This window comes from Pseudorca crassidens, chromosome 11 (assembly GCF_039906515.1).
Source record: "Pseudorca crassidens isolate mPseCra1 chromosome 11, mPseCra1.hap1, whole genome shotgun sequence".
In the NCBI taxonomy this organism is placed as follows: Eukaryota; Metazoa; Chordata; class Mammalia; order Artiodactyla; family Delphinidae; genus Pseudorca; species Pseudorca crassidens.
Window position 1 is genome coordinate 33,379,850 of NC_090306.1, and position 20,641 is coordinate 33,400,490.

The 20,641-nt window shown below is 36.3% G+C and overlaps 1 protein-coding gene across 38 annotated transcripts in view; it reads left to right on the plus strand.

The window, feature by feature from the left end:
* LOC137201792 (uncharacterized) overlaps window positions 1-20,641 on the plus strand; it is a 164,738-nt gene that overhangs the window by 99,870 nt on the left and 44,227 nt on the right. For 18 of the 38 annotated variants that reach the window (XR_010932361.1, XR_010932349.1, XR_010932346.1 and 15 more), the window contains one exon: window positions 7,686-7,925. The exons of 11 other annotated variants lie outside the window; for them this stretch is intronic. Coding sequence is in view for 7 of the 27 variants with exons in the window: in XM_067696138.1 (XP_067552239.1) it covers window positions 7,686-7,849 (164 nt within the window). In the remaining 20 variants the exon portion in view is untranslated. 9 more of the 38 variants (XR_010932358.1, XM_067696155.1, XM_067696139.1 and 6 more) reach the window with 5 other exon arrangements.

Here is a 20,641-nt window from a genome sequence, read left to right on the forward strand (position 1 = left end):
CCTATATGTATGGGGGCATATGGGAGACAGGTAATAAATCACTTACATAGACCACCTGATGGTCATTTCCCTGGACCCTGAATTAATTGGTATTAACATACCTGGAAGTTAGTACAACTTCCAGATTGGGTCCTTGGTTGTAGATAACTACCAAAATAGGGAAAGCCACATGGAAGCCTCTGAAACTGTTCCTGTCATGAGAAAGTAAGTGAAAATATATAAATAAAAATTGTATCATATATGTATTATATAGAGTTTAGGAGATTTATATCAGCTATGAGTTTCTAACAGAAGCAAGGATGGTGGTCCTTATCACATCCCCAGTTAAGTTACCTAGCAATGATCTTGCAAAAACCAGATGGATCCTGGAAGGTGACTGTAGACCGCTGCAAGCTCAACCCAGTAGTTGCCCTGATTGAAGTTTCCATGATGGATGTGGTAACTTTGTTAGAACAGATAGAGCCTCAGGTTCTGGTATATGGACATTGTTTTGGCATATGCGTTCTTTTCTATTTCAGTAAGAAAAGAGGATCAGGGAGAGTTTTTGCTCATTTCAAATGTGTAATAAACACTTGCAAATTTTGCTGTTGAGCTGTAATTCCTTTTCCTCTGCTATAATGTAGTCCAAAGGGATCTCGGACTATCTAAACATTGCAGAGCGCAGCACATGAATCCATTGCTTTCAGGATAGCATGTTAATCTCTTCAAATAGTTAGTACTATGAAGGCCTTCATGAGACACTGTTTAGAGGATGGAGTGGTCATGATGGCAGAGAGAGAGACCAACAGCATGGATTCCCACTAACTAAGGCTAATCTAGCTACTGCTACTGCCAAATGTCCAACCTGTAAGAAAAAGAGACCAAAACCAAGCTCCAAAATTACATAATTTCTTGAGATTTACTATCTACCTGGTAACAAGTTAACTATTTTGAATAGCTTCCATCCTGAGAATATCACTGGTCTTGTCACTAGAATAAATTATTATTATATATTTCTGCCAGTGTATATGGGTTTCAAAAACATTCCTGTTCTGCTAATTGTTTTTCAAAGAAATGAGTTTTATGGAAGGTGTGATGGTTTATTTTATGCCTCAACTTGACTGGGCCACAGGGTGGCCAGATATTTGGTCAAACATTACTCTGGGTGTATCTGTGAGGATGTTTCTTTTGTTTGTTTGTTTTTTTCTTTTTAACATCTTTATTGGAGTATAATTGCTTACAAAGGTGTGTTAGTTTCTCCTTTATAACAAAGTGAATCAGCTATACATATACATTTATCCCCATATCTCCTCCTCCTTGAGTCTCCTTCGCACCCTCCCTATCCCAGCCCTCTAGGTGGACACAAAGCACCGAGCTGATGTCCCTGTGCTATGCAGCTGCTTTCCCCACTAGCTAGCTATTTTATATTTGGTGGTGTATATATGTCCATGCCACTCTCACTTCGCCCCAACTTACCCTTTCCCCCTCCCCATGTCCTCAAGTCCATTATCTACGTTTGCGTCTTTATTCCTGTCCTGCCCCTAAGTTCTTCAGAACCATATTTTTTTTTAGATTCCATATAAATGTGTTAGCATATGGTATTTGTTTTTCTCTTTCTGACTTACTTCACTCTGTATGACAGTCTCTAGGTCCATCCACCTCACTACAAATAACTCAATTTTGTTTCTTTTTATGGCTGAGTAATATTCCATTGTATATATGTGCCACATCTTCTTTATCCATTCATCTGTCGATGGACACTTAGGTTGCTTCCGTGTCCTGGCTATTGTAAATAGAGATGCAGTGAACATTGTGGTACATGACTCTTTCTGAATTATGGTTTTCTCAGGGTATATGCCCAGTAGTGGGATTGCTGGGTCGTATGGTAGTTCCAGTTTTACTTTTTTAAGGAAGCTCCATATTGTTCCCCATAGTGGCTGTATCAATTTACATTCCCACCAACAGTGCAAGAGGGTTCCCTTTTCTCCACACCCTCTCCAGCATTTGTTGTTTGTAGATTTTTTGATGATGGCCATTCTGACCAGTGTGAAGTGATACCTCATTGTAGTTTTGATTTGCATTTCTCTAATGATTAGTGATGTTGAGCATCCTTTCATATGTTTATTGGAAATCTGTATATTTTCTTTGGAGAAATGTCTCTTTAGGTCTTCTGCCCATTTTGGGGTTGGGTTGTTTGTTTAATTGGTATTGAGCTGCATGAGCTGCTTGTAAATTTTGGAGATTACTCCTTTGTCAGTTGCTTCAATTGCACATATTTTCTCCCATTCTCAGGGTTGTCTTTTCATCTTCTTTATGGTTTCTTTTGCTGTGCAAAATATTTTAACTTTCATTAGATCCCATTTGTTTATTTTTCTTTTTATTTCCATTACTCTAGGAGGTGGGTCTAAAAGGATCTTGCTGTGATTTATGTCATAGACTGTTCTCCCTATGTTTACCTCTAAGGGTTTTATAGTGTCTGGCCTTACATTTAGGTCTTTAATCCATTTTGAGTTTATTTTTGTGTATGGTTTAAGGTAGTTTTCTAATTTCATTCTTTTACATGTAGCTGTCCAGTTTTCCCAGCACTACTTATTGAAGAGGCTGTCTTTTCTCCATTGTGTATCCTTGCCTCCTTTATCAGAAATAAGGTGACCATATGTGCGTGGGTCACCTCTGGGCTTTCTATCCTGTTCCATTGATCTTGATTTCTGTTTTTGTGCCAGTACCATACTGTCTTGACTACTGTAACTTTGAGTGTAGTCTGAAGAAGGGAGCCTGATTCCTCCAGCTCCATTTTTCTTTCTCAAGGTTGCTTTGGCTATTTGGGGTCTTTTGTGTTTCCATATAAATTGTGAAATTTTTTGTTCTAGTTCTGTGAAAAATACCATTGGTAGTTTGATAGGGATTGCATTGAATCTGTAGATTGCTTTGGGTAGTAGAGTCATTTTTGCAATGTTGATTCTTCCAATCTAAGAACATGGTTTATCTCTCCAACAGTTTGTATCATCTTTAATTTCTTTCATCAGTGTCTTATAGTTTTCTGCATACAACTCTTTTGTTTCCTTAGGTTTTTTCCTAGGTATTTTATTCTTTTTGTTGCAGTGGTAAATGGGAGTGTTTCCTTCATTTCACTTTCAGATTTTATATCATTAGTGTATAGGAATGCAAGAGATTTCTGAGCATTAATTTTGTATCCTGCTACTTTACCAAATTCATTGATTAGCTCTAGTAGTTTTCTGGTAGCATCTTTAGGATTCTCTGTGTATAGTGTAATGTCATCTGCAAACAGTGACGGTTTTACTGCTTCTTTTCCAATTTGGATTCCTTTTGGTTCTTTTTCTTCTTAGATTGCTCTGGTTAAAACTTCCAAAACTATGTTGAATAATAGTGGTGAGAGTGGGCAACCTTGTCTTTTTCCTGATCTTAGTGGAAATGATTTCAGTTTTTCACCATTGAGAACGATGTTGGCTGTGGGTTTTTCATATATGGCCTTTATTATGTTGAGGTAAGTTCCCTCTATGCCTACTTTCTGCCGGGTTTTTTTCATAAATGGGTGTTGAATTTTGCCAAAGGCTTTTCTGCATCTATTGAGATGATCCTACGGTTTTTCTCCTTCATTTTGTTAATATGATTTATCACATTGATTGATTTGCGTATATTGAAGAATCCTTGCACCCCACTCGATCATGCTTTATGATCCTTTTAATATGCTGTTGGATTCTGATTGCTAGTATTTTGTTGAGGATTTTTGCATCTAAATTTCTTAGTGGTATTGGCCTGTAGTTTTCTTTTTTTGTGAAATCTTTGTCTGGTTTTGGTATCAGGGTGATGGTGGCCTCATAGAATGAGTTTAGGAGTGTTCCTCCTTCTGCTATATTTTGGAAGAGTTTGAGAAGGACAGGTGTTAATTCTTCTCTAAATGTTTGATAGAATTCGCCTCTGAAGCCATCTGGTCTTGGGCTTTTGTTTGTTGGAAGATTTTTAATCACAGTTTCAATTTCAGTATTTGTGATTGGTCTGTTTATATTTTCTATTTCTTCCTGGTTCAGTCTCGGAAGGTTGTGCTTTTCTAAGAATTTGTCCATTTCTTCCAGGTTGTCCATTTTATTGGCATAGAGTAGCTTCTAGTAATCTCTCATGATCCTTTATATTTCTGCAGTGTCAGTTGTTACTTCTCCTTTTTCATTTCTAATTCTATATTTTGAATCTTTTCCCTTTTTTTCTTCATGAGTCTGGCTATTGTTTATCAATTTTGTTTATCTTCACAAAGAACAAGGTTTTCGTTTTATTGATCTTTGCTATTGTTTCCTTCATTTTTTTTCCATTTATTTCTGATTTGATCTTTATGATTTCTTTCCTTCTGCTAACTTTGGGGTTTTTTTGGTTCTTTGTCTAATTTCTTTAGGTGTAAGGTTAGGTTTCTTATTTGAGATGTTTCTTCTTTCTTGTGGTAGGATTGTATCGCTATATACTTCCCTCTTAGAGCTGTTTTTTGCTACATCCCATAGGTTTTGGGTCATCGTGTTTTCATTGTCATTTGTTTCTAGGTATTTTTTGATTTCCTCTTTGATTTCTTCAGTGATCTATTGGTTATTTAGTAGTGTATTGTTTAGCCTCCATGTGTTTGTATTTTTTATAGATTTTTTCCCTGTAATTGATACTAGTCTCATAGCATTGTGGTTAGAAAAGATACTTGATATGATTTCAATTTTCTTAAATTTACAAATGCTTGATTTGTGACCCAAGATATAATCTATCCTGGAGAATGTTCCATGAGCATTTGAGAAGAAAGTGTATTCTGTGGTTTCTGGATGGAATGTCCTATAAATATCAATTAAGTCCATCCTGTTTAATGTATCATTTAAGGCTTGTGTTTCCTTCATTATTTATTTTCATTTTGGATCATCTGTCCATTTGTAAAAGTGGGGTGTTAAAGTGCCCTACTATTATTGTGTTACTGTCGATTTTCCCTTTTATGGCTGTTTGCATTTGCCTTATGTATTGAGGTGCTCCTATGTTGGGTGCATAAATATTTACAATTTTTATATCTTCCTGTTAGATTCATCCCTTGCTCATTTGTAGTGTCCTTCTTTCTCTCTTGTAATAGTCTTTATTTTAAAGTCTATTTTGTCTGATATGAGAATTGCTACTCCAGCTTTCTTTTGATTTCCATTTGCATGGAATATCTTTTTCCATCCCCTCACTTTCAGTCTGTATGTGTCCCTCAGTCTGAAGTGGGTCTCTTGTAGACAGCATATATGGGTCCTGTTTTTGTATACATTCAGCCAGTCTAAGTCTTTTGGTTGGAGCATCTAAACCATTTACATTTAAGGTAGTTATCGATATGTATGTTCCTATTACCAGTTTCTTAATTGTTTGGGGTTTGTTATTGTAGGTATTTTCCTTCTCTTGTGTTTCTTGCCTAGAGAAGTTCCTTTCGCATTTTTTGTAAAGCTGGTTTGTTGTTGCTGAATTCTCTTAGCTTTTGGTTGTCTGTAAAGGTTTTAATTTCTCTATCAAATCTGAATGAGATCCTTGCTGGGTAGAGTAATCTTCGTTGTATGTTTTTCCCTTTCATCACTTTAAATGTCATACCATTCCCATCTGGCCTGCAGAGTTTCTGCTGAAAGATCAGCTGTTAACCTTTTGGGGATTCCCTTGTATTTAGTTGTTGCTTTTCCCTTCCTGCTTTTAATATATTTTCTTTGTATTTAATTTTTGATAGTTTGATTAATATGTGTCTTGGCGTGTTTCTCTGATAGTATCCTATTGGACTCTCTGTGCTTCCTGGACTTGATTGACTCTCTGTGGAATCAGGAGGTGTTGCTTTCCTGGTATCCTTGTGTGACAGTACCCTAAGGTTTCAGCACTATGAACCAGGGAAGCTCACCCCAGTATTCAGCTTCAGTATTCAGTCGCTACTGGGGTTCCACTTGCCCCCTGGTTGATCTCAGTCTCCATTTCAAGTGATATTGTATGACCCAAAGCCCTACTCTGTATCACATTGTTGGTCTTTCTATCCTGGTCAACCCCTACCTTAATCTGGTGTGGTCAGACCCCTATACAAAGATGCTCCTGTCAGGCATGACCTTCCAAAGGATATATCTCCCTGAGAGCAAAGGCAAAGGCCAGACCTCTTTAGGGTAAAGTTAAATTCCCTACAAGTACATTTATCAAAGTCACATTTATGCTATCATTTTAAGGATTTGCAATAGTGATTCCAAAGTTCAGACAACATTGTAAAGTTTCTTGTCCTTTTATTCTGTTGAAATAATGACACCTGCTTACTAGGAATATGAAAAAGCTCCAACCAAGGTGACACTTGGACACAATTTCACTTATATGCCAGCTCTAAGATGTCACTTGCCTGTTCACTATCCTTAATTTATCACAGAGTTAATTAAATTTTATGCTCTTCTTGTATAATCATTTGTACACCTTCTATGATTAACCTTACACAGTCATTTTTCCACAATAATTTAAACAAAAATTTAGTGTATTTAGCTCATTTTTATTGTATGTGTTCTGTGGTATTAGGAAAATGTCACTTAATTTACGAAATTAAATCTAAATATTTTTATTATCCATAAATCTTATATTTATTTAGTATAGGTCTTGCCATCGTGGAATGTTTTTCTATTAGAAACTTTGATAAATGTGTTGTAACCATAGGAATGATTTGCAAGACAGCAGGAGTAGTCAAAATAGACTAAATTAATGTGTTAGGTTTAGTGTTCACACAGCATGCTTTACTTTAATTGATTACTCTATAGCCAAACTTAAATTACTAGTATCAGTGCTGATAGAAGAAAATGAATATTTAATAAAACACCCTTTGTATCATAGTAGCAGATTAATCTAAGTAAAAAAGCTATCATTTGTAATAAGTTTTTAAGGCTACTTTGATATCTTGAGTACATGCAATATTAAAGAGCTTATAAATACAAAGAGCAAGATAAGTTGGGATAATTTAACAAAAAGTCTCTGCAATTAACTTTGAATTATGATGCATTTGGATTTAAAAATTAAGTAATACACTTACATTGAGAAGAAGTGGCAATACGTTTTTTCTAGCTTTGAAATTGCAACAGATTCATTTATCAATAGAATTATATCAACAAAAATAACATAATGAGTAAACGGTAAATGATTAATTTATGAACTTCATAACTAACTCTTAGAGTCATTGATGTTTACATATAGATAATCTTAAGACAAATAATTCATGGATAAAGTACATTTTATTCCCCCATCATCAATCACCATCATTGTCATCAATGCAACAGAGTTTTTGGAATAAAACTCAAATGAATAACAATAAGGAATATCACATTACTAAAATGTAAAAAATTATATAACTAAGAAAAAACCTTGTAAGTTAATATTGAGAGTAAAAATAGAATAAAATTACAGATAAGGATAAAAGGCAAATTTTATGCATTCTTAAATATATTCTTTAAATCCCAAACATAATTTTGACTATTAAATTATTTAAATTCCTTAATCTGGAGATGCGTTACAAAAAAATAATCCTGTACACACTATAAAATCAGAAGTATATAATACCTTAGTGGTTTATTATGACTGCTGAACTTCAACTGTGTCTTTAGCTCCATGGATTTTATTCCATTCTATGTTAAAATTGAAAATCAGTGATTGCAAGAAAAAAATTAATTCCTGTTTTTTCCCCCATGTTTCTCCCAAAGTGGCCGAAGTAGGAGATGGAAACATTACCATTGAAAAAGAAGGTACAAGAAGAGCCAGATTTATGGGCATGCACCTAGTGCATCCACTCAGACCCAGACAGAAGGACTACACACTTGGTTTAATGCTCTATTGTTGCCATCTTGAAATTCTGAAGAATTTTTGAATAAGCAGCACTGCATTTTCATTTTTCACTGAGTATGCATAGCCATAAATAAAGTCAAACCTGTTGGTGATGTCAATCTGGAAAACTCCTATCTGGGTCAAGGAGAGACTGACTGGGCATGGCTGCCAGGCATGTGCTTAAATGAATACTTGGAGAGACCATATATAAAATAGATAAACAACAAAGATTTACTGTCTAGCATAGGGAAATATATTCAGTATCACATAATAACCTATCCATTAACCATTCCATTAACCTATAATGGAAAAGAACTGAGAAAAAAGAATATATATTAATTTATTCATACAAATGTATAACCGAATCACTTTGCTGTACACCTGAAACTAACACAATATTGTAAATCAAATACACTTCAATTAAAGAAAAGAATACTTGGAGAGAACATGACTATTCTCTGAAACTTGGAATAAGCCTATGACCCTGGGTTTTATTCCTTTCCAGTACAGCTTGTCTGTTCTGAAGAGATTTTGACTGGCAAATAGTGAAGAGACCCTTCTTTACTTGATAAAAGCAAACAAATAAATACCAACAATAACCAGAAAAAAGGCGGATGGGCAATATCAATATTAAAATGGACAAATTCATGATCCACAAAGAATATATAATAATATGAATAGCAAACACTTTTAGAATAATGAGAAGATGATTAATATTGGTCTTATAATGTAAGTGGAAATCTTTGACTCATCTCTCAAAATGATTTTAAGCAAGTCCATAGAAAACTTTAAAAATGGAATCGATTTTGAAGAGTATAAGTACGTCTGAATTAATAGGTTTATACTGAAATTTAAAATTAGACTAAATAGACATGCAAAGAGCTCCCAAATATCTGAAAAACATTCAAAATTTATGTTCTCAAAGCAATAAACTTTAATCAGTTATTAAAAATAGAAAAAAACCACAGTTTCTGGCCTCAGTGCAATAACTTGAGAAATTAATAAGCTTAATAACACAATAACAAGTAGGAAATTATAATATAGAACTCATTTAAATAGCTCTAATTACGCTGAAAGAAAGCAAAATTACAATGCCTATTTAGAAATTAAGTACTTAGAGAACCAAACATAACAAAGTATATAAAATATACTAAACCTTTACTCAAAGAGAACATGAAAAGCTATAAATCCTTTCATTATTAAGAAGAGAGAGTATATATATATATATATATATATAACATAATTATTAAATTTCAGTGGATTTATTGTGAAAATGGACATGAAATTAGATGAAGCTAGAAACAGATAACACTCCATGAGAGCTTAATATATGACAAGACTTTTCTATAAATATTGCTGGGATTATCAATCTCAGTCTTGAATGATACTATTATGAGCCTTATTTCACCTATGAAGAAACTCAGGCACAGAGATGTTAAGTAACCTTTCCAAGTAACTTGCCCAAGGTCACACAGATGTGTAAATGGAAGAGCTAGTTTATGAATAAAGTCAGTGTAGAACCATAACCTGGGCTCTTAACCTCTATGCTCCACCCCTTTGTATAATAAAATAGCTCATACTGACATATGATTACTACTCACCAAGCCCTACTCTGAGTGTTTTACATGTTTTAATGAAAGACAAAATAGGTCAAAAAAATATGAAATCAAAGTGCATTTGACTGTTATGCTGTACCCACATGGACAGAAATTCTGTTCTTTTTATCTTAATTTCACTCTTTGGGGACATAAACTATTGTTCAATAAGTTTTATTTTAAGCTGTGAAGGACATTTGAGCTGTTCTTTCTGACCCTAGCTGTGTGTGTGTGTTTGTTTGTGTTTTGGCAGGTGGGAGAGGGAGATACATTAGGAGTAGATATAAATTAAAGCCTCATAGAATCAATGAGAGACAGCAATACTGAAATTATAACAAGGCACATGTCCATGGATGCTGGAAAGCAGAAATTAAGGGTAAGGACATGCAACAGCTTTATACTATTCAAGATGTCACCAGCAGTCCCTCTGCCAAGATCACAGGTGCCATGCTAGAGCTACCAGGGCAATTACTGCTGTCATGATAGTAATGACACAACAAAACAAAACTCTCCCAATTCTTGAGCCAAATGTCCCACTTTGAAAAGCCACATAGAAAGGGTGAATGTGCATTTGGTTAAGCTTGAGTCACATGTCTGACCATAGCCCGCAAAGAAGGATCTGCCCTCTCTACTTCATATGAGGCACTAAGGTGAGAAATATATAATGGGCATGGGAATCCTCCTCTGTCAGCACCACAAACAGGGTAATAGAGGACTGTCTGGCAAGCAGGCCATCCTGACAGCACACATACAAAAAAAACTCACATTCACATGATTGCTTGTTTGCTTCTCTTGCTTTTCCATGAGTTTCACAAAAGTAGAAACTATTCCACAGTTTTCATCATCTGTTACCTAAATCATTTCTTTCTTGAATTTATTAGGCATTTAATATAAGCACTTTGACAGAATTGATGAGTATTTAAAAGAACGAATGAATGAATAAATAAATAATCAAAAGTATGTTTCTTTCTAGAAGTTTAGAGTCTACCTCTACCAAACAAACAAGGCACAGCAATTAGAGATACCAAAGCATAACAACATATACAATTTAATACATATCTTCTTCTTTACAACCCATAGTTGACCAGAACAATGTAGTTTGCCTTGACTGTCATCAAAATTAAGAGAAAAATCTATTCACGCCGAAAGACAGCAAAACATGTTAATATATTGCTCATGTGTTGTTTACATCATGAACCATTTCCTGCAAAATGAAGAATGACAAATTACAAATTACATGACCTTTGAAATACACTATCATTCATGGCAAGCCTTCCTTCAAGGATTTTAAATAGTAGGATAAATAGGTTGTCAAAAAAAAAAAGAAGCGACTTATAAAACTGTCATCTAGTTGAGTGGCAGGTTTTTGTATGAACACTTTTTTGAATAAGAATGCCGAGTTTCATATATATATATATATATATATATATACACACACACACATACAAATATATATATACAAATATATATATTTTTGTATATATATATATATATATATACACAAATATATATATATATATTTTTTAATGATCATGGGTACTAACTCTAAATCCTTACAGAGAAAAAAACCATGCAGAAAAGATTATCTGTTTTGAAAATGTGAAGTTAGTTCATATCTTGCTTCATGTTGTAAATATATTGAGCTTGAATTTGCACAAGGACTGGATTTGAAAGGAAAAGTTTAAGATTATCATGCCATTTCTTAGAATCAAATCAAGAGAAAGAAATTTTTTCTTTGTACAGTTGGGAGTGGGAGGTGCATGAATGAATTCTCTCTAAATTCCTTTTAAAATAATTTTTCAATAAAATTTATGTAAAATTCACAGGGAAAAAGCAAACAGTGAAACTGTGTGGAAAAATTAAAATGGGAAATATGGAAACCATGATTTCAAAGTTCTTTAGTGACACTGTATAGAAAGTGTATATAAACAAATAATGTGTAATGCTTTGTACTAGTATATAGCTCTAGGAGTATTTTGATCCAAAAAAAGTCCTTGTTTTATAGAAATCCATGAAATTTGAGTTCTGCTTTAAGGAATTTACAGTGAAAACCTTGAAATTGCCTTGAGGATGAATTAAATTAATTCATTATGTCAAAATTTGAGGAAGAGATTTCATAAATGGAACAGGAGAATTCATTTTACTTATTTTACTGGCTCAGAAGAACACACACATGAATTTTGAAAATTTGAATGACAAGAAAAATTGTTCCTTTGAGAACTCACTTGACATCCTCTTTCTTTTTGATTACTTTGGAGACCTAATATAAATTCACAGACATATTTTCAACCATAAAATCTATCTTTTGATAGATTTCTTAAAGTGGCTTCCAGTTTATAATGAATAATTTGTGCCTTAAAATATAATGTGTGGGCTTCTCTGGTGGCGCATTGGTTGAGAGTCCGCCTGTCGGTGCAGGGGACATGGGTTCGTGCCCCGGTCTGGGAGGATACCACATGCCGCGGAGTGGCTGGGCCCGTGAGCCATGGCCGCTGAGCCTGCACGTCCAGAGCCTGTGCTCCGCAACGGGAGAGGCCGCAACGGTGAGAGGCCCGCGTACCGCAAAAAAAAAAAAAAATGTAATGTGTGAAGAGACACTTTTTGCCCCACGTAGGGCAGTGGAATTGGTTGTTTGGTAGACTTAGGGATAAACGGTGCAGAAGGGATGTTCAGAAAGATCTTGAAAGCTGTTGGTTGTCAAGTAAATGCACACGTGGCCTCAACACCAGAGCATCACGTGCCTTGGTGATCCCTGACCCCTGGAACTGGAGCTGGTGTTTCAACCATTTTACTCTAATTCAATGTTAATAAATTTCTTCTTCTGTTAGTTTGATTTTTATGGAGTTGTGATTTTTTTTCATGCAGGACAGATTGATCAAGTAGATATGAGAGAAGGGTGGAGTCAAGATGGTGTACTAGGAGGACACAAAATTTGCGTCTCCTCACAACTAGGGCACCTACCAGGCAGTGGTGGGGGCCACGGACACCTAAGGGGATGGGAGGAACCCCCAGTGACTGGGTAGGATGTGGGGCATGGGGGGAGCGAGGGAGGAGGAGAAGTGGAGGCGAGTCAGGACTGGCCCCCCGAGGGGTGGCTGGGGGAGGGGAAGGGATCCCATGCCAGAAGGGGGAAATTGGAGGACCACTGGGAGGGAAGAAGATCAAAAGGGAGCATGGCCAGGTTTCCCCTGCCCACCACCTGGGCCCCTCCAGCCACGCATGTCCTGAGGGAGTGGGAGGGAGGGAAGGGTGATCAAAAGTAAAGGCCAGACCTCTGGGACTGGCACCCCTGAGGGGCGGCTGGTGGAGGGGAGGAGTTCCTGCACCCAGCGAGACCCACTCACAGATAGGGGTCCAGCAGCGATGGGGGGAGACCCTGGGGGAGACCATGGGGGAGGGGCACGAAGGAAGGGAAGGGAACACGGCTGGTGCTTTCCCTGTACACTTAAGCACCAGGAAGCCTGTTGGGCTCCCAGGCCTAATCCTCTGCATTCGGAGCCTCCCTCCTGCAGCACAGAGCCCAAGCTCCTCCCCTACACCCCCACCCAGGGCCATACCTCTACACTCAGAGACCCCCTCCAATGAGCTTGGCCTAAACCCCACCCACATACCCTCACGCAGGGTCCTACCTCCAAACTCCGGAAGCCCACAGTCCAGAGGCCCTCCTTTCCACGTGCTGCCTCTCCCCTTCTGCTCAGGTCCTAAGCAGAGGCCCTACCCCGCACTTGAAAGTCACCCCCCACCCACGCACCTAGGCCCCATCCCACACTTGGACATCGCCCCATGTAGGTCCCGCCCCACACTCAAAAGTCACCCCCCCACCCTAAACACCGCCCCAGCCTAAGTTCCCCCCCCAAACTCCACCCACATAGCCAAGGCTGTTTTTCTTTTATTTTCTTCTATTTCTTTTTGCTCTGTCAGATTGGGGTTATGTTTTACCTTGTTGATTCATTATTGTTGATTCTTTTATATTTTTATTTTTCATAAATCTTTTATTTTTCTAATTTTATTTTATTCTTTATATTTTGTTAGTGATTTTTCCTTTTGGCTTGTTCCCCCCTCAATTTTTTTTCTTTTTTCTGTTGTGTATTTATTTTACCTTGTTGCAGTTGTTTCAATTACAGTTTTATTTATCCTAATAGATTTTTTATCTTTCTAATTTTATTTTGTTTTTTATTCTTTGATATTGTACTGCTCCTTATTTTCTTTCTTCCTTTTTTTTTTTCTTTTTTTTTTTTTTTACTGTGCCATGAAGCTTGCAGGATCTTGGTTCCCCGGCTGGATGTCAGGCCCGAGCTCCAGTGGTGGGAGCTCTGAGTCAAAACCGCTGGACTAACAGAGAACCCCAGAGCCCAGGGAATATCAATCGGAGTGAGGCCTCCCGGAAGTCCTCATCTCAGCACCAAGACCCAGCTCTATCCAAGTGCCTACAAACTCCAGTGCTGGATGACTCATGACAAACAACCTGTAAGACAGGAATACAAAAGCACCCCCCCCAAAAAAAGAAACAACAAAAAAATATGTTGTTGAAGGAGCAAGGTAAAAACCTACAAGACCAAATAAATGAAGATGAAATAGGCAACCTACCTGAAAAGAATTCAGAGTAATGATAGTAAAGGTGATCCAAAATCCAGGAAACAGAAGGGAGAAAATACAAGAAACATAATGAGGACCTAGAAGAACTAAAGAGCAAACAAACACTGATGATCAACACAGTTACTGAAATTACAAATACTCTAGAAGGAATCAATAACAGAATAACAGAGGCAGAAGATGGAAAAGTGAGCTGGAAGATAAAATGGTGGAAATAGCTGCCACAGAGCAGGATAAAGAAAAAAGAATGAAAAGAATTGAGGACAGTCTCAGAGACCTCTGGGACAACATTAAACAGACCGAATTATATGGGTCCCAGAAGAAGAAGAGAGAAAAGGAAAGGGTCTGAGAAAAACTTTGAAGAAATTATAGTCGAAACTTCCCTAACATGGGAAAGGAAATAGTCAATTAAATCGAGGAAGCAGAGAGTACCATACAGGATAAACCCAAAGAGAAACACAGCAAGACATATCTTAATCAAACTATCAAAACTTAAATACAAAGAAAAAATATTAAAAGCAGCAAGGGAAAAGCAACAAATTTTCAGCAGAAACAAAGAAATTTTTCAACAGAAACAACAAATTTTTCAGCAGAAACTCTGCAAACCAGAAGGAAGTGGCAGGACATATTTAAAGTGATGAAAGGGGAAAACCTACAACCAAGATTACTCTATGCAGCAAGGATCTCATTCAGATTCTATGGAGAAATAAAAATCTTTACAGATAAGCAAAAGTTAATAGAATTCAGCAACACCAAACCAGCTTTACAACAAATGCTAAAGGAACTTCTCTAGGCAGGAAACACTAGAAAAAGTAAAGACCCACAAAAAGAAAACCAAAACAATTAAGAAAAGGGTAATAGGAACATACATATTGACAATAACAAATAAATGGATTACATGCTCCAACCTAAAGACATATACTGGCTGAAGGGTTACAAAAACAAGGCCTGTACATATGCTATCTACAAGAGACCCACCTCAGACCTAGGGAAACTTACAGACTGAAAGTGAGGGGATGGAAAAAGATATTCCATGAAAATGGAATTCAAAAGAAAGCTGGAGTAGCAATTCTCATATCAGACAAAATAGACTTTAAAATAAAGACTATTACAAGAGACAAAGAAGGACACTACATAATGATCAAGGGATCAATCCAATACATAAGGCACATGCTAACAGCCATAAAACAGGAAATTGACAGTAACACAAAAATAGTTGGGGACTTTAACACCCCACTTTCACCAATGAACAGGTCATCCAAAATGAAAATAAATAAGGAAACACAAGCTTTAAAGGACACATTAGACAAGATAGACTTAGTTGATATTTATTGGACATTCCATCCCAAAACAACAGAACACACTTTCTTCTCAAGTGCTCATGGAACATTCTCCAGAATAGACCATATCATGAGTGACAACTCAAATGTTGCTAAATTTAAGAGAATTGAAATCATATCAAGTATTTTTTCCCACCACAACCCTATAAGACAATATATCAATTACAGTAGAAAAACTGTAAAAAATACAAGCACATGGAGGCTAAACAATACGCTACTAAATAACCAAGGGATCACTGAAGATATCAAAGAGGAAATCAAAAACTACCTAAAAACAAATGACAATGAAAACACAATGACCCAAAACCTATGGGATGCAGCAAAAGCAGTTCTATGAGGAAAGTTTATAGCAATAGAGTCCTACCTCAGGAAACAAGAAAAATCTCAAGTAAACAACCTAACCTTACACGTAAAGCAATTAGAGGAAGAAGAACACACACACAAAAAGTCCCAAAGTTAGCAGAAAGAAAGAAATCATACAGATCAGATCAGAAATAAATGAAAAAGAAATGAAGGAAACAATAGCAAAGATCAATAAAACTAAAAGCTTGTTGTTTGAGAAGATAAACAAATTGATAAACCATTAGCCAGACTCATCAAGGAAAAAGGAAGAGGACCCAAATCAATAGAATTAGAAATGAAAAAGAAGAAGTAACAAATGACACTGCAGAAATACAAAGGATCATGAGAGATTACTACAAGCAACGATATACCAATAAAATGGACAACCTGGAAGAAGTGGACAAATTCTTTAAAAAATCACAACCTTCTGAGACTGAACCAGGAAGAAATAGAAAATATAAACAGACAAATCACAAGCACTGAAATTGAAACTGTGATTTAAAATCTTCCAACAAACAAAATCTCAGTACCAGATGGCTGCAGAGATGACTTCTACCAAACAATTAGAGAAGAGTTAACACCTATCCTTCTCAAACTCTTCCAAAATATAGCAGAGGGAATAACACTCCCAAACTGATTCTATGAGGCCACCATCACCCTGATACCAAAACCAGACAAAGATGTTACAAAAAAAGAAAACTACAGGCCAATATCACTGATGAACATAGATGCAAAAATCTTCAACAAAATACTAGCAAACAGAATCCAACGGCACATTAAAAGTATCATACACCATGATCCCGTGGGATTTATCCCAGGAATTCAAGGATTCTTCAATATACACAAATCAATCAATGTGATAAACCATGTTACTAAATTGAGTAATAAAAACCATATGATCATCTCAGTAGATGCAGACGAAGGTTTTGACAAAATTCAACACCTATTTATGATAAAAAATCTCCATAAAGTGGGCATAGAGGGAACCTACCTCAAAATAATAAAGGCCAAGTATGAAAAACCCACAGCCAACATCATTCTCAATGGTGAAAAACTGAAACCATTTCCACTAAGATCAGGAACAAGACAAGGTTGCCCACTCTCACCACTATTATTCAACATAGTTTTAGAAGTTTTAGCCACAGCAATCAGAGAAAAAAAAAGAACTAAAAGGAATCCAAATTGGAAAAGAAGAAGTAAAGCTGTCACTATTTGCAGATGACATGATACTATGCATAGAGAATCCTAAAGATGCTACCAGAAAACTACTAGAGCTAATCAATGAATTTGGTAGAGTAGTAGGATATAAAATAAATGCACAGAAATCTCTTGCATTCCTATACACTAATGATGAAAAATCGAGAGATAAATTAAGGAAACACTCCCAGTTACCACTGCAACAAAAAGAATAAAATACCTAGGAATAAAGCTACCTAAGGAGACAAAGGACCTGTATGCAGAAAACTATAAGACACTGATGAAAGAAAGATGATACAAACAGATGGAGAGATATACCATGTTCTTGGATTGGAAGAATCAACATTGTGAAAATGACTATACTATCCAAAGCAATCTACAGATTCAATGCAATCCCTATCCAACTACCAATGGCATTCTTCACAGAACTAGGAAAAAAATTCACAATTTGTATAGAAACACAAAAGACCCCGAATAGCAAAAGCAATCTTGAGAAAGATAAATGGAGCTGGAGGAATCAGGCTTCCTGACTTCAGACCATACTACAAAGCTGCAGTAATCAAGACAGTGTGGTACTGGCACAAAAACAGAAATATAGATCAATGGAACAAGATAGAAAGCCCTGAGACAAACCCACGCACCTATGGTCACCTTATCTTTGATAAAGGAGGCAAGAATATGCAATGGAGAAAAGAGAGCCTCTTCAATAAGTGGTGCTGGGAAAACTGGACAGCTACATGTAAAAGAATGAAATTAGAACACTCCCAAACACCATACACAAAAATAAACTCTAAATGGATTAAAGACATAAATGTAAGGCCAGGCACTATAAAACTCTTAAAGGAAAACATAGGAAGAACACTCTATGACATAAATCACAGCAAGATCCTTTTTGACCCACCTCCTAGAGAGATGGAAATAAAAACAAAACTAAACAAATGGGACCTAATGAAACTTCAAAGCTTTTGAACAGCAAAGGAAACCATAAACAAGATGAAAAGACAACCCTCAGAATGGGAGAAAATATATGCCAATGAAGCAACTGACAAAGGATTAATCTCCAAAATATACAAGCAACTCATGTAGCTGAATATCAAAAAAACAAACAACTGAATCCAAAAATGGGCAGAAGTCCTAAACAAACATTTCTCCAAAGAAATTATACAGGTTGCCAACAAACGCATGAAAGGATGCTCAACATCACTAATCATCAGAGAAATGCAAATCAAAACTACAGTGAGGTATCACCCCACCCTGGTCAGAATGGCCATTGTCAAAATATCTACAAACAAATAAATGCTGGAGAGGGTGTGGAGAAAAGGGAACCCTCTTGCACTGTTGGTGGGAATGTGAATTGATACAGCCACTATGGAGAACACTGTGGAGGTTCCTTAAAAAGCTAAAAATAGAACTATCATATGACCCAGCAATCCCACTACTGGGCATATACCCTGAGAAAACCATAATTCAAAAAGAGTCATGTACCACAATGTTCATTGCAGCACTATTTACAATAGCCAGGACGTGGAAGCAACCTAAGTGTCCATAGACAGATGAATGGATAAAAAAGATGTGGCACATATTTACAATGGAATATTACTCAGCCATAAAAAGAAACAAAATTGAGTTATTTGTAGTGAGGTGGATGGACCTAGAGTCTGTCATACAGAGCGAAGTAAGTCAGAAAGAGAAAAACAAGGACCATATGCTAACACATATATATGGAATCTAAAAAAAAAAAAGGTTCTGATGAACCTAGGGGCAGACCAGGAATCAAGACACAGACGTAGAGTATGGTCTTGAGGACATGGTGTGGGGGAAGGGTAAACTGGGACGAAGTGAGAGAGTAGCACTGACATATATACACTACCAAATGTAAAATAGATAGCTAGTGTGAAGCAGCTGCATGGCACAGGCAGATCAGCTTGGTGCTTTGCGACCACCTAGAGAAGTGGAATAAGGAGGTTGGGAGGGAGACGCAAGAGGGGATATATGTATGTATATAGCTGATTCACTTTGTTATACAGCAGAAACTAACACAACACTGTAAACAATTATACTCTAGTAAAGATGTTAAAAAAGACAAACATTAAAAAAAAGTAGATTCAAAAACTGCCTTTACGGTAGGGATTAACATATACACACTACTATATATAAAATGGATAATCAACAAGGACCTACTGTATTGCACAGGGAACTCTACTCAGTATTCTCTAATAAGCTATATGAGAAAAGAATATGAAAAATAGTAGATATGTGTATCTGTATAACTGAATCACTTTGCTGTATACCTGAAACTAAACTGACACAATATTGTAAATCAACTATACCCCCCCAAAAAAAGAAAAAACTACCTTTATGCCTAACTGTTGCAATGATTTGTATAATTAGTTCAGTAAGATAATTTTGTTTCTTCCTCTTTAGAAGCTTAGTCATTAGATCCAAAGTCACATTTTTTTCACTCTCTTCTCAAATGAGGAAGGTTTCATTTACAGTTTTTTCATGTTACCCTGTGTCTCACATTTGACCTAAATATTACCCTTACATTTTACCAGTTGGATTCTTTCAATCTGTCTTCTTCTGTAAATAATGCTGATTTTTCAGTCATGGTTCAGTCAGGAGATGAACCATGCGGTACGTGGAGTGGGTGCAGTTTATCAAAAGAATTCATACCTAGTAACAGGTGAATGGAGTAAAGAATGCAGTAATACCTAATAGAGAAAGCAGCCACTACTCTTAGGGGTGATATCAGTGCAAAAGTTCCTCCCTCACTCCCACCCCCAAAACACCACTCCCCACCCCAAACTGAGGCTCAGAACCCCCTGGTGGCACATTGTTGTAGCCCAGCAGATAGTGGAGAAGTTCACTGAAGTTCCACAGGAGGATGCCAGCAAGCAGAGAACTGCCTCCTATATGTAGAGGAAATTCATGGGGAGCTACATTTGGGGTAGGTGGAGTGGGTCCTGAACTCGCAGGGAAGTGGCTGGAACACCCATTGGGATGTTGCTTAACTGAGGTCCACAGTACTTGCTGGGAAACTGCCTGCAGGATGCACTAAGGCTCACTCCAACTTTATTATTTAAAAATTTCTGATTACAAATGCAATATGAGGTCAATATTGGAAAAATGTGGAATCAGAATAGGATAAAATAGGGAAAACCACAGCTCTCAAAAGCATTTAAAAAGCAACTTTTACAGAGTATATATATCCTACATGTACATTGTATAGATTGTACAAAAATTGTATTTTAGAGGATGGTAACACGATATGTGTTTATATTCAATAATGTAAGTCATTCCATTTTTTTCTATTTAATAAAGTAGTCTTGGCTATGTTCACCTACTTGATTTTTAATATAAATATTGTATTCTACTTGTCAGTTTTCATACATACCAACACGCAAACACAACTGGATTTTGAAATGTCTGGCACTTTTTGGTCATTTAACATTAAAGGAAATACTTTTGATGGACTTTGTTTTTTTACACACTCCTTATATATTACTTTAATAGAATTAGAATAATATACTTTGCGAAATAAAAAATTACTAATTCCTAGTTTTGAAATTCTGTTTCCATGTTTTCATTTTGTAGAACTATGATGAACAGTTCTATGCATAAAGGTGATCTGAACTGTTTTTAAGATTCTTCAATATAGTGTCTATAAAGTTGAACTGAGAGGCAAAAGTCATGCATTATCAAAGCTCATAGAAAATTGCTGTCTTGTGTATCATTTAAAAATATTTTCCATTTTAACCATCAGTATGT